The sequence below is a fragment of the Penaeus monodon genome, chromosome 16 (genome assembly GCF_015228065.2).
Source record: "Penaeus monodon isolate SGIC_2016 chromosome 16, NSTDA_Pmon_1, whole genome shotgun sequence".
Classification (NCBI taxonomy): domain Eukaryota; kingdom Metazoa; phylum Arthropoda; class Malacostraca; order Decapoda; family Penaeidae; genus Penaeus; species Penaeus monodon.
In genome coordinates, this window is record NC_051401.1 from 4,289,885 (window position 1) to 4,304,884 (window position 15,000).

At 36.4% G+C, this 15,000-nt stretch overlaps 1 protein-coding gene across 1 annotated transcript; it reads right to left on the bottom strand.

The window, feature by feature from the left end:
• Positions 1–692: 692 nt before the first annotated feature.
• On the bottom strand, positions 693–10,699 carry LOC119582438 (glutamate receptor ionotropic, delta-1-like). The gene is made up of 10 exons (XM_037930656.1): positions 10,597–10,699; positions 9,773–9,863; positions 7,602–7,757; positions 7,110–7,201; positions 6,765–6,850; positions 5,569–5,783; positions 3,801–3,956; positions 3,007–3,113; positions 2,081–2,244; positions 693–1,711 (listed from the first exon to the last, which is right to left on the bottom strand). Exons 1-10 carry the CDS (start codon positions 10,626–10,628, stop codon positions 1,629–1,631), a joined length of 1,182 nt encoding a protein of 393 aa, XP_037786584.1. The 5' UTR covers positions 10,629–10,699; the 3' UTR covers positions 693–1,628.
• Between the last annotated feature and the right edge of the window lie 4,301 nt (positions 10,700–15,000).

Here is a 15,000-nt window from a genome sequence, read left to right on the forward strand (position 1 = left end):
GATACAACACCTCTCTGTCAACCACGCTGCAGATCCTTTTAAAAGTCTATTGCAATTGCAATCTTTCGAGATATTTTTCTGTTGTTCTTTTGGCTCTCCATTTGTGTTGCATCTTTATGGCCTTATTCAGAATGGATATTAAGGACCCCTGCATCTGCAATTTAAGTAACTTTTATAAGGTTCTTAAATGGCAGATCACGTGTTTCTGTGTTTAATTGAATACCTCCATCAAATTTATTATTGACAGGTAAGTTTCAATACTTTCGAAGTGATCAGTTTGGGTTATATCATAATTTTATGGTAATTTTTCATACAAGGCAAACATAACTAAATTTAAGTTCAACATATACCAGAGTACGTAATATATTAAAACACCAGATATCTGAAAACATCTCGTCTAAAAATAACAATATTATCATTCAGTTTTTCAGACTTAAAAAATGACAGTAAGGATATCATGACAGCAGGGATTTTAATTTTCAGCAGAGGGATGAGAATCCACTTTTTATAAGCAAGAGAAGGTCTTTGGAAACAGTAAAGGAGAAGGAAACAAACACAGATTGCAGGTGATGATTATGCAATAAGTTCTTAAAAGCTATTGCAAAATATTTCAAGATGAATATGATACACAGAGCCGATAAGGCTTTGTAAAGTACACTACTATTAAACAAGGAACAATGTAAACTGATTACATCTCACTACAAACTTTATTAAGGAACACAGCTATTTTCTGCAAATTCGTATATCTCACTAAGCCAATGGTACTATATTGTAACATTCCCTACACATTGTGTTCTAAACCCCGTCTACATAATCATTCAAGTTGTGTCAAGGGATTACAAGGGAGTAGTTGCCAATTAACACCTTTTTTCGCTTGTGTCTATGGGCAAGCCAGCACTGTGCCTGTCCTGGGGGTTGAACCAATTCCCCAGAGAATGACCAGTAGCCATATAAGTGACCTTAAGGAGTCGTTGTTGCCAGTTATTCAAGCCTTGAACATTGAAATCGTCAAGAGGCACCTCTGTTTCTACTTTTTAGAAAGCCGACGCCGATTCCCACTGCCCCCTGGAGTTTACTAGTTAAGACTCAAAATCATTTCCGTTGGGCATCTTCTTTGTCAGAATACACACGATTCCCTAGGGCTACTCACCTATTATGAGCAAAGGTCCAAGTTCCAGTATATGCAGAGGTCCGGATAGATATTTTACAACCATGAAAATAATACCACCAATCTGAGTACTCCATAGTGTTCCGATAAGATTTTTGTTCATTTCATATTCATTCGAGGAAATACGCCTTCGAGAATCCATCGCCAGGACCTTGATTTTATTTAGCCTTTTCTCCTCCTGGAGCCTGGGATCCCGCTATAACACTCAGAATGTCCGGACTCGGACCGCGGGACGCCAGTTGAGTAGCCCTGCCCAAGAATCTACCCCTCGCTCCTGCCCGGCTTCCCTTAGATAATGTACTCAGACCGACAGAGCCCGGGAAACACAGCCCAATCGTGCAGACGGGGTTTCAGTATTATTTTACATAAGTGTTGGGATCTACGGCGTATTTTATTTAGGGATATAGATGGTTGTCAGTAAACCAAGTCAGTAGGTTTCTAAGAAGTCCATCCAGGGTTCTCATGCCTCTAACCGTTCTTGTTTCTTCCTCACTAGGGACGCACATATCTCTAGCACGAAAGCTATGCAGCCAAGGAGGACACCTGTAAAAGTGGGATTTTGAGAGAAAAATGACTAGCTGATTTTACATTTATGGATTGGTAGTTTGAAATGATTTTGGCTTGTGATTCGTGCACTGATAGATACACTAGTATTAAAGATAACTCGTGAAATGCTATGTACCTATTACACACAAAAAAAATGAACTTTATTTCATCTCGTATACTAATATTTCAGAATAAAACCTTAAACATCGTGTGCGCCAAAGTTTAGCCGATGAGAACCGTTCACACATAAAAAAAACGTAAAAAGCAATAATCAATTCAAAGGAACGACCCTCATCATACTTCTCGTACACCACCGTAAAAACACCCCAATTCCACCCTTTCTTCCCCACAATGTATTAACCTCACCACCGGCATAGATAGCGAAAACCCCGTAGAAATCCCCGAGGTCAAGGGAACGAAGACTCTCAGAACCCAGGTTAAAGGTCACGGGCTTCAAACACTCGGTAGCATTCACGAGAGCTTTCTCCAGCAGGTGGTTCAGAATCCCAAATTCTTTTAGGCCGCGAATCCTTTAAAGAAAAGAGGCCGTCGCGATGGGTTAGTTATAACTCGACGTTGTGGAGAGGAAGGTTAGGCGATTCAGTGCAATATTAGCCTAGACTAAAATAAATAAATAGGCAAAATAAGCATTAAAATTATACCCATAGGCTTTTTTAAGCCTATGGTTATATAACCATAGGCTTAAATAAGCAATATAACTTTGACGAAAATTCATCTGCCAATAATTTTCTTGGTTTTGGGTCGAATTCTGATGCAAGTTTAAATGATGGAATGAATTATTGCTTTTAAAAAATCATACATAAACATACATTTCACTGAACACACATATCACCCAGTATCGTGTACACACAAAAAAAAATACTACTATAATATGAAACAGAAAACGTGTTTGCATTTTATATATCTCATCATCAATCATGATATTTTATAATCATGATTTTTAATCATGATATACCATTTTACATCCTAACATTTTATATACCTAATCATCGATAACCGTACCAGCTGATATCCTAACGGTATATGCATTTTATATACCTCACCATCATCATCAACCATCGTATCATATCATTTCATTATTCTGACAGTCCTTGCGCTTCATATACCTCACAGTCATCACCAATCATCATATCAAATACCAGTTCATCACCCTGACAGTCCATGCATTTCATATACCTCCTCCTCCTCATCAACCATCACACCAGTTCCTATTCCGGCAAACATATCCCATTCTTGCGAACAGTAAAGACGACAGAGGGTTCCTTTCTTACGCTCGGTCCACTTTGGGCTTGAATTCGGCTCCTTTCCGAATCGCTATGCTTCTGCTGGTGCTCTTCATGAAAGTCTCGGACATGACGTACAGCGGACATGATCCCGTCTGTTACGTGTAGGAGTAAAAAAAAAAAAATGATGGATGACTGAAAAAATATATATATGTTGGATAGAAAATGGTGGATTAAAGTAACAGGATGATAAATTATTGAATACGGTAAGGAAGTGATGTAAAGATAGAATAAGATGATTGAATAAAGTTGTTAGATAATAAGAAGACAGAAGTAAAGCGTCATGTGTATATAGATAAGGGGGGAAGAACGGTAGGTTACGTTATTATTGAAAGGAGGAGAAAAAATATGTATTTATAGTATATATGAGTATGTTACGTTTTCTCTCTATTCTGAAGGAATTCACTGTGTTGCTATATATTATACACATGTATACGCACACACACACACGTACTGTACCATACACACAGTATGTATTGGTGTGTGTGTGTGTGTATGTGTTTGTGTGGGGGGTGTATGTGTGTGTGTGTGTTTGTCTGTGTGTGTGTGTGTGTGTGCGTGCACGTGCGTGTGTGTATGTGTGTGTGTGTGTGTGTGTGTGTTTGTCTGTGTGTGTGTGTGCGCGTGCACGTGCGTGTCTGTGTGTGTGTGTTCATACTCACAAACGCATGTCTATAAACAGACCCAGATACCCATCGCATTCCAGCATACGCAATCCCAACCACCTTCATACGCTGCTGCTAATGCCACAGGCGGCGACGATGCCCTCATCTCCTCACTACCTTTGAAAAGACCTCGTGCATGACAACCGCGATATTGGCCATTGGTCCGGCGCCCGCCCTCCGCCCGCCGAGGATGTCGGCGATCGCCCGCGGAATGTCCTCGTGGGCGTCAACCTGCTTCCTTAGCGATCCCACCACGCTGTCCGACGGGGCTTTCTGTTGAGGAGAAATGGTTGGGAGAATGATGATAATACCTGTTGTTTTCGTTTGATATCCTGCGTTAATATTAATGATTCCTTCCTTTAACGGTAGGTTCATGTCTGAACCGCCGTCGTCACAGCATGATACTTAGTTTTTTCATGTTGTGATGCTCTTGGAGTGAGTACGTGATAGGGTCCCCGTTCCTTTCCACGGAGAGTGCCGGTGTTACCTTTAGGTAATCATTCTCTCTATTTTATCCGGGCTTGGGACCAGCACTGACTTTGGGCTGGTTTGGCCACCCAGTGGCTAGGCAGGCAATCGAGGTGAAGTTCCTTGCCCAAGGGAACAACGCGCCGGCCGGTGACTCGAACCCTCGAACTCAGATTGCCGTCGTGACAGTCGTGAGTCCGACGCTCTAACCACTCGGCCACCGCGGCCCCAATATTAATGATAGATAATTATTAATTAGTTAATAATGGTTAGATGAATGATAACAGTTTTTTTCGTTTGATATCCTGCGTTGATATTCAAGTTTGTCTAGAACTTGGTGCGTGTCTGTTTGTGTGTGTGTGAAATAGTTGTTGTTGCTTTTCTTTGATATCCCGCGATAATATTCAAATTTATCTAGAATCTGGTGCGTTAATATAGAAACTTTCATTTGATATCCTGCAATCATGGCTAAAAGAATGATAACAGTTGTTGTTGTTTTTGTTGTTGTTTTCATTTGATATCCTGCGTTGATATTCAAATTTATCTAGAATCTGGTGCGTTAACATATAAACTTTGATATCCTGCAATCATGGCTGAAAGATTGATACTAGCATTTTATTTTCAACTGGTATCCTGCGTTAATATTCTGTCTAGAATTTGTTGCGTAAATGTTTAAACTTTTTTTTTAAATATGATATTCTGCGTTGGTATTCAAACTATTTAGAATTTGGTGTGTTGATATTCAAACTTTTTTATTATTTGATATCCTGTGTTAATATTCAAACTGTCTAGAATCTGATGCGTTAATATTCAAACTTTTTTTTTGTATTTGACATCCTACGATAAAATTTAAATCCTTCTTTATTCTATATCCTACATTGATATTCAAAATTATATATATTTTTTTATATTCCATAACCTACATTATTGTTTAAACTTTTTTTTCTATTTCATATCCTCCGTTTTAGCTTATTTATGACCTGGTATCACATACATTACCATAGAGAGAATGATTACCTAAAAAAAGTACCACCGGCACTCTCCGTGGAAAGGAACTGGGGACCCTACCACGTACTCACTCCAAGAGCATCACAACATGAAAACTACAATTAAGTATCATGCTGTGACCACGGCGGCTCAGACATGAACCTACCGTTAAAAAAAAAATCACATAAACTGACAGCAAATCCCTTTTCTCTGTTTATTAATCCTACGCCACGTAACCGAATTCGTAATAATAATAATAATAATAATAATAATAATAATAATAATAATAATAATAATAATAATAATAATAATAATAATAATAATAATAATAATAACAATAATAACAGTAAAGATAATAATGATACTACTATTACTACTAATAATGATAATGATAATAACAATAATGAAAACAACACGAAAGCTCAATTACCGTCACATAATCATGGAAGTAATTCCCTTTGGTCACGTACATGATGATACTCGACTCCGACAGTTCCTTCAGGCTGTCAAAGGGCAGGACAATCCGAGGCATAATGAGCATGGCCTTGAGGTTGGAGCGGTAGACAGTGGTTAGTATCAAGGCGGCGATAAGCCACAGCCCAGATATCACTCGGCCGGGGTTGCCTGTCGGTTCCCACCACACGGCTGTCAATGCGGGAGAGAAAGGGGAGGGGCGGGGATTATGGATTGTGAGTGGGGGGGGGGGGAGAAAGAGGTGCGAGGGAGAGTGGGAATTTTTAAGGGATGAGAGAGAAAGAGGTGATGATTTTCGTGGTTAGGAGATGGGAGAGAAAGAGATGATGATTTTGGTGGTTAGGAGATGGGAGAGGAAAGGTGATGATTATGGTGGTTAAGAGACAGAAGGGAAAAGGCGATTTAAGCTTAAAGGGAAGGTGATTATGATAGCGAGAAAGGAGAGATGAGAGATAATATGATTTTAGTAGGAATGAGGGAGGGAGATAATTATGATAGAGAGAGAGAAGAAGATGATTATGACTGAGAGAAGTGAGAGATGATTACGATAGGAGAGAAAAGAGATGAGGGAGAATATGAATGGAGGATGAGAGAGAAAAGGGGAGATGATTGTGACTGAGAGAGGAAGGAGGTGAGAGAGAATATGAATGAAGGGTGAGTGAGAAAAGAAGATAATTGTAATAAAGACTAAATAGAGATAACTATGATAGAGAGAAAACAAATGACGAAGAGAATATGATTTACGTATAAGAGAGAAAATAAAACTATGAAGTAGAGAAAAGAAAAGAGGGAGAAAATGTCATAAGTTGAAAAGAGGAAATTTAAATGATTATGAAAAAAAAATTTAGAAATAGAGATGAGAGATAATACAATTTAGTATATGAGAAAAAAAATACGAAAGAGAGAGAGAAAATACGATGATTTCGAAAGAGAGAAAAGAAAACAGAGAATATGATATAAGTACAAGAGACAAAAAACGCTGAAATGAACAAATAAATAAAAGCAAAGAGGAGACCTAAAAATGCACGCAAACAAACATGGCGACAAAGAGAAAAGATGAAGGAAAGAAAGACGCATTAAATATAAAGTTTATCATTATCCCAGAGACTTCAAAGATCGAAATATTACCCCAAGAATAAGTGAATTTCTCACCTTGGCTCAGCAGGTGCGAAAAATTCCAGTGGACCGACTTAGTGCAGGCAGAGAGGAGGCCGCTCCGTTGTCTTCCGCCGTCCTTGCTATACTTGCAATTTGTTCGATATATATATGTATATATATATATATATATATATATATATATATATATATATATATAAATATATAAAATTGTAAACACAATGTATATGCATGCACACAGCATGCACACACCATATAAAAAGATCAATTTACCATCGGCTTAACAAAAGTCCATCTAAAACACCAGCCAGTGACAGAGAGAACTTCTCTACAAATACCTCCCTCGATACCTTAGAAAAAAAAAAAAAACGGCTTCCTCACCGCCTCGGCCGCGTCAGGAGGGATTCCCAGTGGAGGATGGCCGCCGTCACCGCCGTCGTCAGCAAGACACACAGGAGCAGCGTCAACCACATCTGCCGGGGAACGACCTGGGTTTGGCATTGGGCGAGAGAGAGAGAGAGAGAGAGAGAGAGAGAGAAGAGAGAGAGAGAGAGAGAGAGAGAGAGAGAGAGAAGAGAGAGAGAGAGAGAGAGAGAGAGAGAGAGAGAGAGAGAGAGAGTGAGAGAGAGAGAGAGTGAGAGAGAAAAGTGTGTGTGTGTGTGTGTGTGTGTGTGTGTGTGTATGTGTGTGTGTGTTTGTGTGTGCGTGTGTGTGTGTGTATGTGTATGTGTGTTTGTATGTGTGTGTGTGTCTTGTTTGTATGTGTAAGTATTTGTGTGTGTGTGTGTCTGTGTATGTGCATGTATGCGTGCGTTCGTGCGTGCGTGTAATCACCAAACTGACGTTCTTTTCACCGCCGCCGCCGTTCCTCACCGTCTGCGTGAACGGCTTGTAGAATCCCAGAATATCCGACTGCAAAACCGGCCTCTTGTGCATGACGCTGAACTCGTCCATATAGAGAGGCTCGCTCACGTCAACCGCCTGCTTGTAGCGTGACGTGATTGAGATGATCCCCGCCATGTCAGCTTCCTGTTAAAGGGGAAAAGAGGGGAATTTTATCTCTTGTTTTATATCTAAATTTGATTTATTTGTGATTTAATTATAATTTTTTTTTCTGGGAGTAGAAATTTATCCGTTTAATGATTTTTCTTCTGGAACGAGCGAGAAAATTTGTCTCTTTCGTATTTTCCTCTTTAACGAAAGAGGAAATTTATCTCTTGTGTTTATATATATATATATATATATATATTATATATATATTATTATATAATATTATATTATATATATTATATATATATATATATTTTTTTTTTTTTTTTTTTTTTTTTTTTTTTTTTTTTTTTAAGGAGAATGGAAAACCGGTAATATATATATATATGTGACGGAAGAGAGAGAGAAGAACACATGAATGATTTTTAATGAGAATTTGATGCAAATTTGTTTCCTAGAGAGTTAAAAAAAAAATCCTGAATACACGAGTCTTTAAAAGAATGACAGATAATAATTAAAATAGGGCAAACCTAAAAAGCTTCAAAGAGTTAATTGGCTAATGACCATATATTAATTAGAAGTCCTAGTGCTGTGCCTCCTGTACCAATAAAAAAAAAAATACAAAACATATATATTATCATCATTGTTAATGTAAGGTGACATCCCAATCCTCCTCCCTCGGGCTTTCAGGAGCATCCCCTCGCCACTCGTTCCCCGTCATTTGGCCGTGCCCGGACTTCGCTTGCTCGCTCCTGATCTTTTTTGGGGGGTCTAGCCTTTTTGTTTGGCTTTTTATTTGCTCTATTGTTTTTGTAGTTTTAGTGAAGTTTCTCCTTTTTTACAGCCGTTTTCTTCTTTTTTTATTATTATATAGGAAGTCTTCATTTTGCTTCGTTCTTAAGACCCAAAAGTCTATTTTCATTCGATTTTCTGTTTATCTTAATTTAATAGATATTTTATTTCATTTTCATTATTATCCATAGTATTTCGAGTATTTTACACTCGTCATCTTTTACTTCCATCTTTTTGTTCGATATTTTTTAAATTCTATTTTAACTAGGAACATTTTTTTTCCTATTCTCCTTGCAATGTAAGCAAGTATATTTTAGCCTGTATGATAAAGCCTACAATTTTAATAAATATGGAAGATGTATAGTTCGTGACGTAGTTCATGACGTCACGAACACCATAAATACCGCCAGAAACGGCGCGAAATATACTCAGTCTGGACCAGATACCCTGTGTGTCATTACCCCTGCGTGGCGTGGTGAAGCGGCCACGCCCCCCGAAACCGAGAGAAGTTAAGTCCTGTGCGCTGACGGTCATTTTTCTGAGGAGCTGGACGTGATCCTTTTTTTTATTTTCATATAAATGGCTAAAGTTTGTTCAATAATCTTTATAAATTAATCATAATGACTTTACTTTTTATTTAACTATAATATCAGGACCCGTAAAGAGTGGCTTTAACCAATGTTTTTCTATTTATTTTATTAAGCATGAAATCTGTTTTTTTTTTTTTTTTAAGATGCATTCTAAATATTAATTTGTGCTCCATTGTGAATTTAAATGAAAGCTAAGAGATCTAGTTGATACCAAAGGGAAACCCATAGGCTGAATGTCAAGGAGTTGATGATGATGCTCGGTCTTTGTTTGTTTGTTTGCTTGTTTGTGCCTAGATGCTTCACGCTACCACAACGCATCTAGACACTGTGAACCCACACCAATGTACATACATTTTAATAGCCACAGAGCAAAGAACACCTCACATTAATAATAATAATAATAATAATTATTATTATTATTATTATTATTATTATTACTATTATCATTATAATAATAATAATAATAATAATAATAACGATAATGATTGTAATAACATTATTGATAATAATAATAATAATAACAATAATAATAATAACAAAACAAAATAACAACAACAAAACAACAACAACAACAACAACAATAATAGCAATAGAAATGACTGTCATTCCATGAACCTGGTCCAGAAATGCACCACAAGATTAAAAAAAAAAATACAAGTGGAAGGCACTTACCGACCTGTTCACAAGGCCAAGCATGCCTGTCCAAGTGCCGTTGGGGAGCATGTACCCGTAGAGGCCGTCATTTGGCACGACCCACTCATAGCTGCGTGACAGACAACTGCATTTAAGTGTTTTCACTCTATCTGGTAAATCTATCACTATCTCTGTCGCTGTGTCTGATTCTGTTTCTGTCCCTATCTCTGTCTATGTTTCTGTCTCTGTCTGTGTCCTGTCTGTCTGTCTGTCTCTGTCTCTCTCTCTCTCTCTCTCTCTCTCTCTCTCTCTCTCCTCTCTCTCCTCTCTTCTCTCTCTCTCTCTCTCTCTTCTTCTGTCTCTCTCTCCCCTCTCTCTCTCCTCTCTCTCTCTCTCTCTCTCTCTCTCTCTCTCTCTCTCTCTCTCTCTCTCTCTCTCTCTCTCTCTCTGAGTTTAAACAAGCCTGACCGCAAAATCTTTCTACTAGGGAAGGGAACGACTTTCGGCAATTACGTCACAGATGGCACAACGTTCAGATTAAACTCAAATTAATTTTTATTTCCAGTTTCAAAATTGTGGTTCACTGCTCCTAATAATATTAGTTTGAAAAATGGCGTTTTCCCGGAGAGAGGGAAGGAGGACGATTTCATATATCACCTTCTTCCTAAAATCTCAACATACATTGAATGAATAAGCACAAAACAAACACAAAATTCACACGCCACATATACCTTAACAAAAAAAAAAAAAAAAAAAAAAAACACCAAACCTACGAACACACTTAACATTCATACGTAAAACAAAAGCTCCTTTCTTTCCTAATACCCATACACGAATGACAAATACTGAACCAGGTGATTTACCAGACACCCATGTATTTAGCGATGATTGCCATGATCTCCACCAAGACGCCACTGATTTTGTGAGGCGGTCCTCTCTTCACGATCAAGAACAGTCGATCCTGTAGTGGAGAAGAATTTATCAAGATAAGGTTTTCTTATAAATGGTGGGTATGTGGTATTGTTATCTCTGTTGTGTTATAATGGTTTCTTTGTCCTTATATTCTGCTGAGAGGATTAATGCCGTTAATCAGTGAATAGTAAAAAGTCTGGTTCGCTCTTCCATAGCTAGATTATGTCATGAAACTTCCTTCCTTTTTTCATATAGATTATCATTATCATTTTATAAACTTCGTTACAATAACAGAAAATAAATAGAATATCAGCTTCTCTACATCGAAAATGAACTCTCAACGACTGCCCCCCACACACACAGGATTTACCAAACTAGATATTCTCATCCTAATATATATATATATATATATATATATATATATATATATATATATATATATATATATATATATATATATATATATACAAACAGAATGGAATATCTAAATCAATTTTATCAACTCACATCTGCAACGGCTATTCTCAAACACGAGGAATTTCCCGCCATGGCTATGAGTCAGGGCTATGAAAAGCAGAAATATGTTATGCTAAGTTGTCCTAAGCTCCTGTGTCTTTCTCTGGACCCTGTCAACCGCGATCATTCTGTTTTATATCCATCAAATGGGTTAAAATACATCAAAGGTGTACTTGTGTGGGCGGGGCGATGCTAAGAGGGAGGAGGAGGAGGAGGAGGAGGAGGAGGAGGAGGAGGAGGAGGAGGAGGAGGAGGGGGAGGAGGAGGAGTCTCTGCAGTGCGCAATCTCGTGGGAGTTTGTTAAGAAAGAATTACGAAAATATTAGATAAAACCATTTCTAGCGTTCGACTCATTTCAGCAGAACACGACATTACCGGGTCTGGCAATGAGCGACATTCAAATGGCTACGATTTTAATGCTTATTGAATTAAATGATGCCTAATCGACCAGAAGAAAAAAAGGAGTGGGGAAAAAAATGCAGAGGTACAATTAACCCTTTTTGAATTAACTTCTTGAATATTACATGACCTATCATCGAAGAATAATTGCTTGGGTGGTGAATTCACTCTAAATTAGTTTTACAAATGTCATTACCCTTAATTATCTCTTCCAGCTGAGTTTTGTTGTATCTTAGGATAAATCGCCACCTCTTTTCCACTTGAAAGAAAAATAAATCGGTTATTTAATAGAATATAGAATTTACCTCGTGTTATAATGTGTTAACCATAGGCCAATGCGTTAGGGATACGCATCTAAAATAATAATAATAATGATAATGATAATAATAATAATAATAATAATAATAATAATAAAAATAATAATAATAACTAAAAGCAACAAGACTGATCAAATTCCTAATGATTCTAGAATAAATTCTCTAACCGTTATTCACTTTCCGCCCATGGGATTCTGTTACATTTTCTTTGACATTTCTAAAGAGAGAAAATGGAGGCATAAAACATGTAAAGACCTTATTTTTTGTAAAGAGGGCAAGTTCGACATTATTAGATTTAGTAAAATTTCACTTGCGTTAAATAAGGTGTGGTGTTTTTGCGTGCTGTGTGGTTTTGTTGTGTAGTGTGCGTGTGCCGTGTGTTGTGTGTGTGTGTGTGTGGTGTGTGTGTGGTGTGTGTGTGTGTGTGTGTGTGTGTGTGTGTGTGTGTGTGTGTGTGTGTGTGTGTGTTTTGTGTGTGTGTGTGTGTGTGTGTGTGCATTATTTTCTTTCTTTTTCCTTTTTCTTTGTTTTTCATTTAAATACTCCCTGTGCATTTGAATATCAACCTTGACAAGTAGGATAATCAGCTGTTAGGATTCTGCTATTAGTTTATTTCTCTCTTTATTTTTAATATTTTTTTATTATGCATACTTTTATAACAGAAAAGAGAGAGGAGAGAGAGGAGAGAGAGAGAGATGAGGAGAGTAGAGGAGGAGAGGAGAGAGAGGAGAGAGAGGAAGAGAGATGGAAGAGAAGAGAAGAGAGCGAGAGAGAGAGAGAGACGAGACGAGAGAAAGAGAAAGAGAAAGAGAAAAGAGAGCAGAAGAGAGAGGAGAAAGAGAGAAAGAGGAAAGAGACAGAACGAGAGACAAGAGAAGAACAGAAGAGAAGTGGAAACAGAGACAAATAAACAGACAGAGGGAGACAAGAGAATAGAACAGAGAGATATAACAGACAGAGATCAAGGAAACAGAGACATATAAACAGACAGAGACATATGGATAAACAGAGACATATAAACAGACAGAGATATATGCTATACTCTACCATCACAGAGACAGAAAACGAGAGAAAAAACAATGCCTTTTAAAAGCAACAGAGGCGAGTTTGGCGTCGATAACCATCTTATTCGCGTCATATTGACATCAAAAGAGAATAAAAAAAAAAAAAAAGAGTGGATATGGAATTTGCCAGAGATAGAGAGAGAGAGAAAAAAAAAAAAATAAACGGATATTGAATTTGTGAGAATAAAAGAAATTTTGGATATTTTGAATTTACGAGATAAAACAAATACGGATATGTTGAATGTACGAGAATGAAAATAATTTGGATATACTTAATTTGCGAGAATTAAAGAAAAAATAAGGGTATATATCGAATCTATCTCTTTGCGATTTTTTTTTTCTAATTCGCTAAGAAATAAGAGAATAAAATACCTTGAAAATTTATATAAGCAACACATTCGAGTAATTATACTATTTATATCACATTACGTTTAATTTCACTGCCGAATATCGATAAACAAAAGAAAAGAGAGAGAAAGAGAAAGAGAAAGAGAGAGAGAGAGAGAGGAGAGAGAGAGAGAGAGAGAGAGAGAGAGAGAGAGAGAGAGAGAGAGAGAGAGAGAGAGAGAGAGAGAGAAAATAAAATTTAAAAAGATACTCATGAAAATGATGCCAAAAAATAAAAACAGTAATAATCATAATGACAATATTTGCAATACAGAGAAGAAAATAATTCCAGTAATAATAACAAGAAGGTTGAAAAAAGATGATAATAACAACGATAACGATCCACAGATGACTATAATAAAAATAATAATAAAATTACCTACGACAGTATGATAAAAAACAATATAATAATAACAACAACAATAACAAAAACAACACATCAGATACATAATAATATCAATTAAAAAGGTAATAACAAGAAGGATAATTATATTAACAATAATGGCGATGATGATAACGAGGCTGAGAATAATTTTCCGTGAAAGTGGATTATCACTGTCCTCTTGGTATCAACTTTCCTGTCTATTTCCTGTTTTTCTTTCTTTCTTTCAACCTTTTTGTCTTTCTTATTTTATTTCTTTTTATTTATTTTTATTTATTTATTTATTTTGTCTATTGGTATCGCATTTTTGGTCTTCTGGCATCAACTTTTCCGTAATTCTTTCAGTATTTCCTGTCTATTTTCTGTTTTGGTATCATATTTTCTGCCTATTTTTTTCGATTGGTATCCCATTTTCTGTCTATTTTCTCTTTGGTATCACATTTTCTGTATATTTTTCTTTGGGTATCATATTTTCTCTATTTTTTTTTTTCTTTTGGTATCACATCTTATGTCTATTTGCTTTTTGGTATCACATTTTCTGTTTATTTTCTCTTTTGCTATAAACTTTTGGTATCACATTCTTTATCTTTTGCTATAAACTTCTGGATTACATTTTCTATCTTTTGCTATCAACTTTCATATTGATTTTTTATTTCAGTCATGTAATTTAATGTTTACCGTTTATATGTGTTATCTCTGTCTATTTTTCAGGCTCTTGGTACCAATTTTCCTGGTCATTTTTTTTTTATTTATTTGATACCAACTTTCCTATTTATTTCTTTGTTTTTCTTCCGTATTTTGGTATCAACGTTCATCTTAATGTATTTTTTTTCTAGTCGCTTCAGTATTTTGGCTTCAATTTTTCTCTTTGCACATTTTTTCAGTCTTTAAGAAAAAACAGTTTTTTTTCTAAGTTTTCAGTATTTTAATATAAATTTTCCTCTTTTCGTGTTTTTCAAATAGTAAACTGATAAGCTCACAAAGTTATATAACCTCATTTTCTGTGCAGCTTGCCAGTTACGACTCATTTTCAAGTGTACACTGAATAGATCAATACTATTTACCTGTATAGTATAGTCCATTAATGACGTTTGCTTGTTCTAAGCGCTCTCGTTAATTTTTTTTAGGGTAAACTTTTCTTATTTTTTTTGTCTGTTTTTTTTTTCTGTACACAAAGAAATTCAAGTTTACATATTATGCTATCGGATATGTATTTTTCGACGCGATTGGAATTTAAGTCTGCGAGATTTTGGTCTACATTTAGTTTTCTCGGCATGGATACACATATAT

What these genes read in the sequence shown, in the direction of transcription:
- LOC119582438 (XM_037930656.1), bottom strand. Translation starts at nt 10,628, where the DNA reads ATGGCAATCATCGCTAAATACATGGGTGTCTG. An exon ending in CTCCTGACGCGGCCGAGGCG is followed by an intron (nt 6,851 to 7,109) that starts GTGAGGAAGCCG and finishes TTGCAAGTATAG; the next exon opens with CAAGGACGGCGGAAGACAAC. An exon ending in TGCACGAGGTCTTTTCAAAG is followed by an intron (nt 3,114 to 3,800) that starts GTAGTGAGGAGA and finishes TACACGTAACAG; the next exon opens with ACGGGATCATGTCCGCTGTA.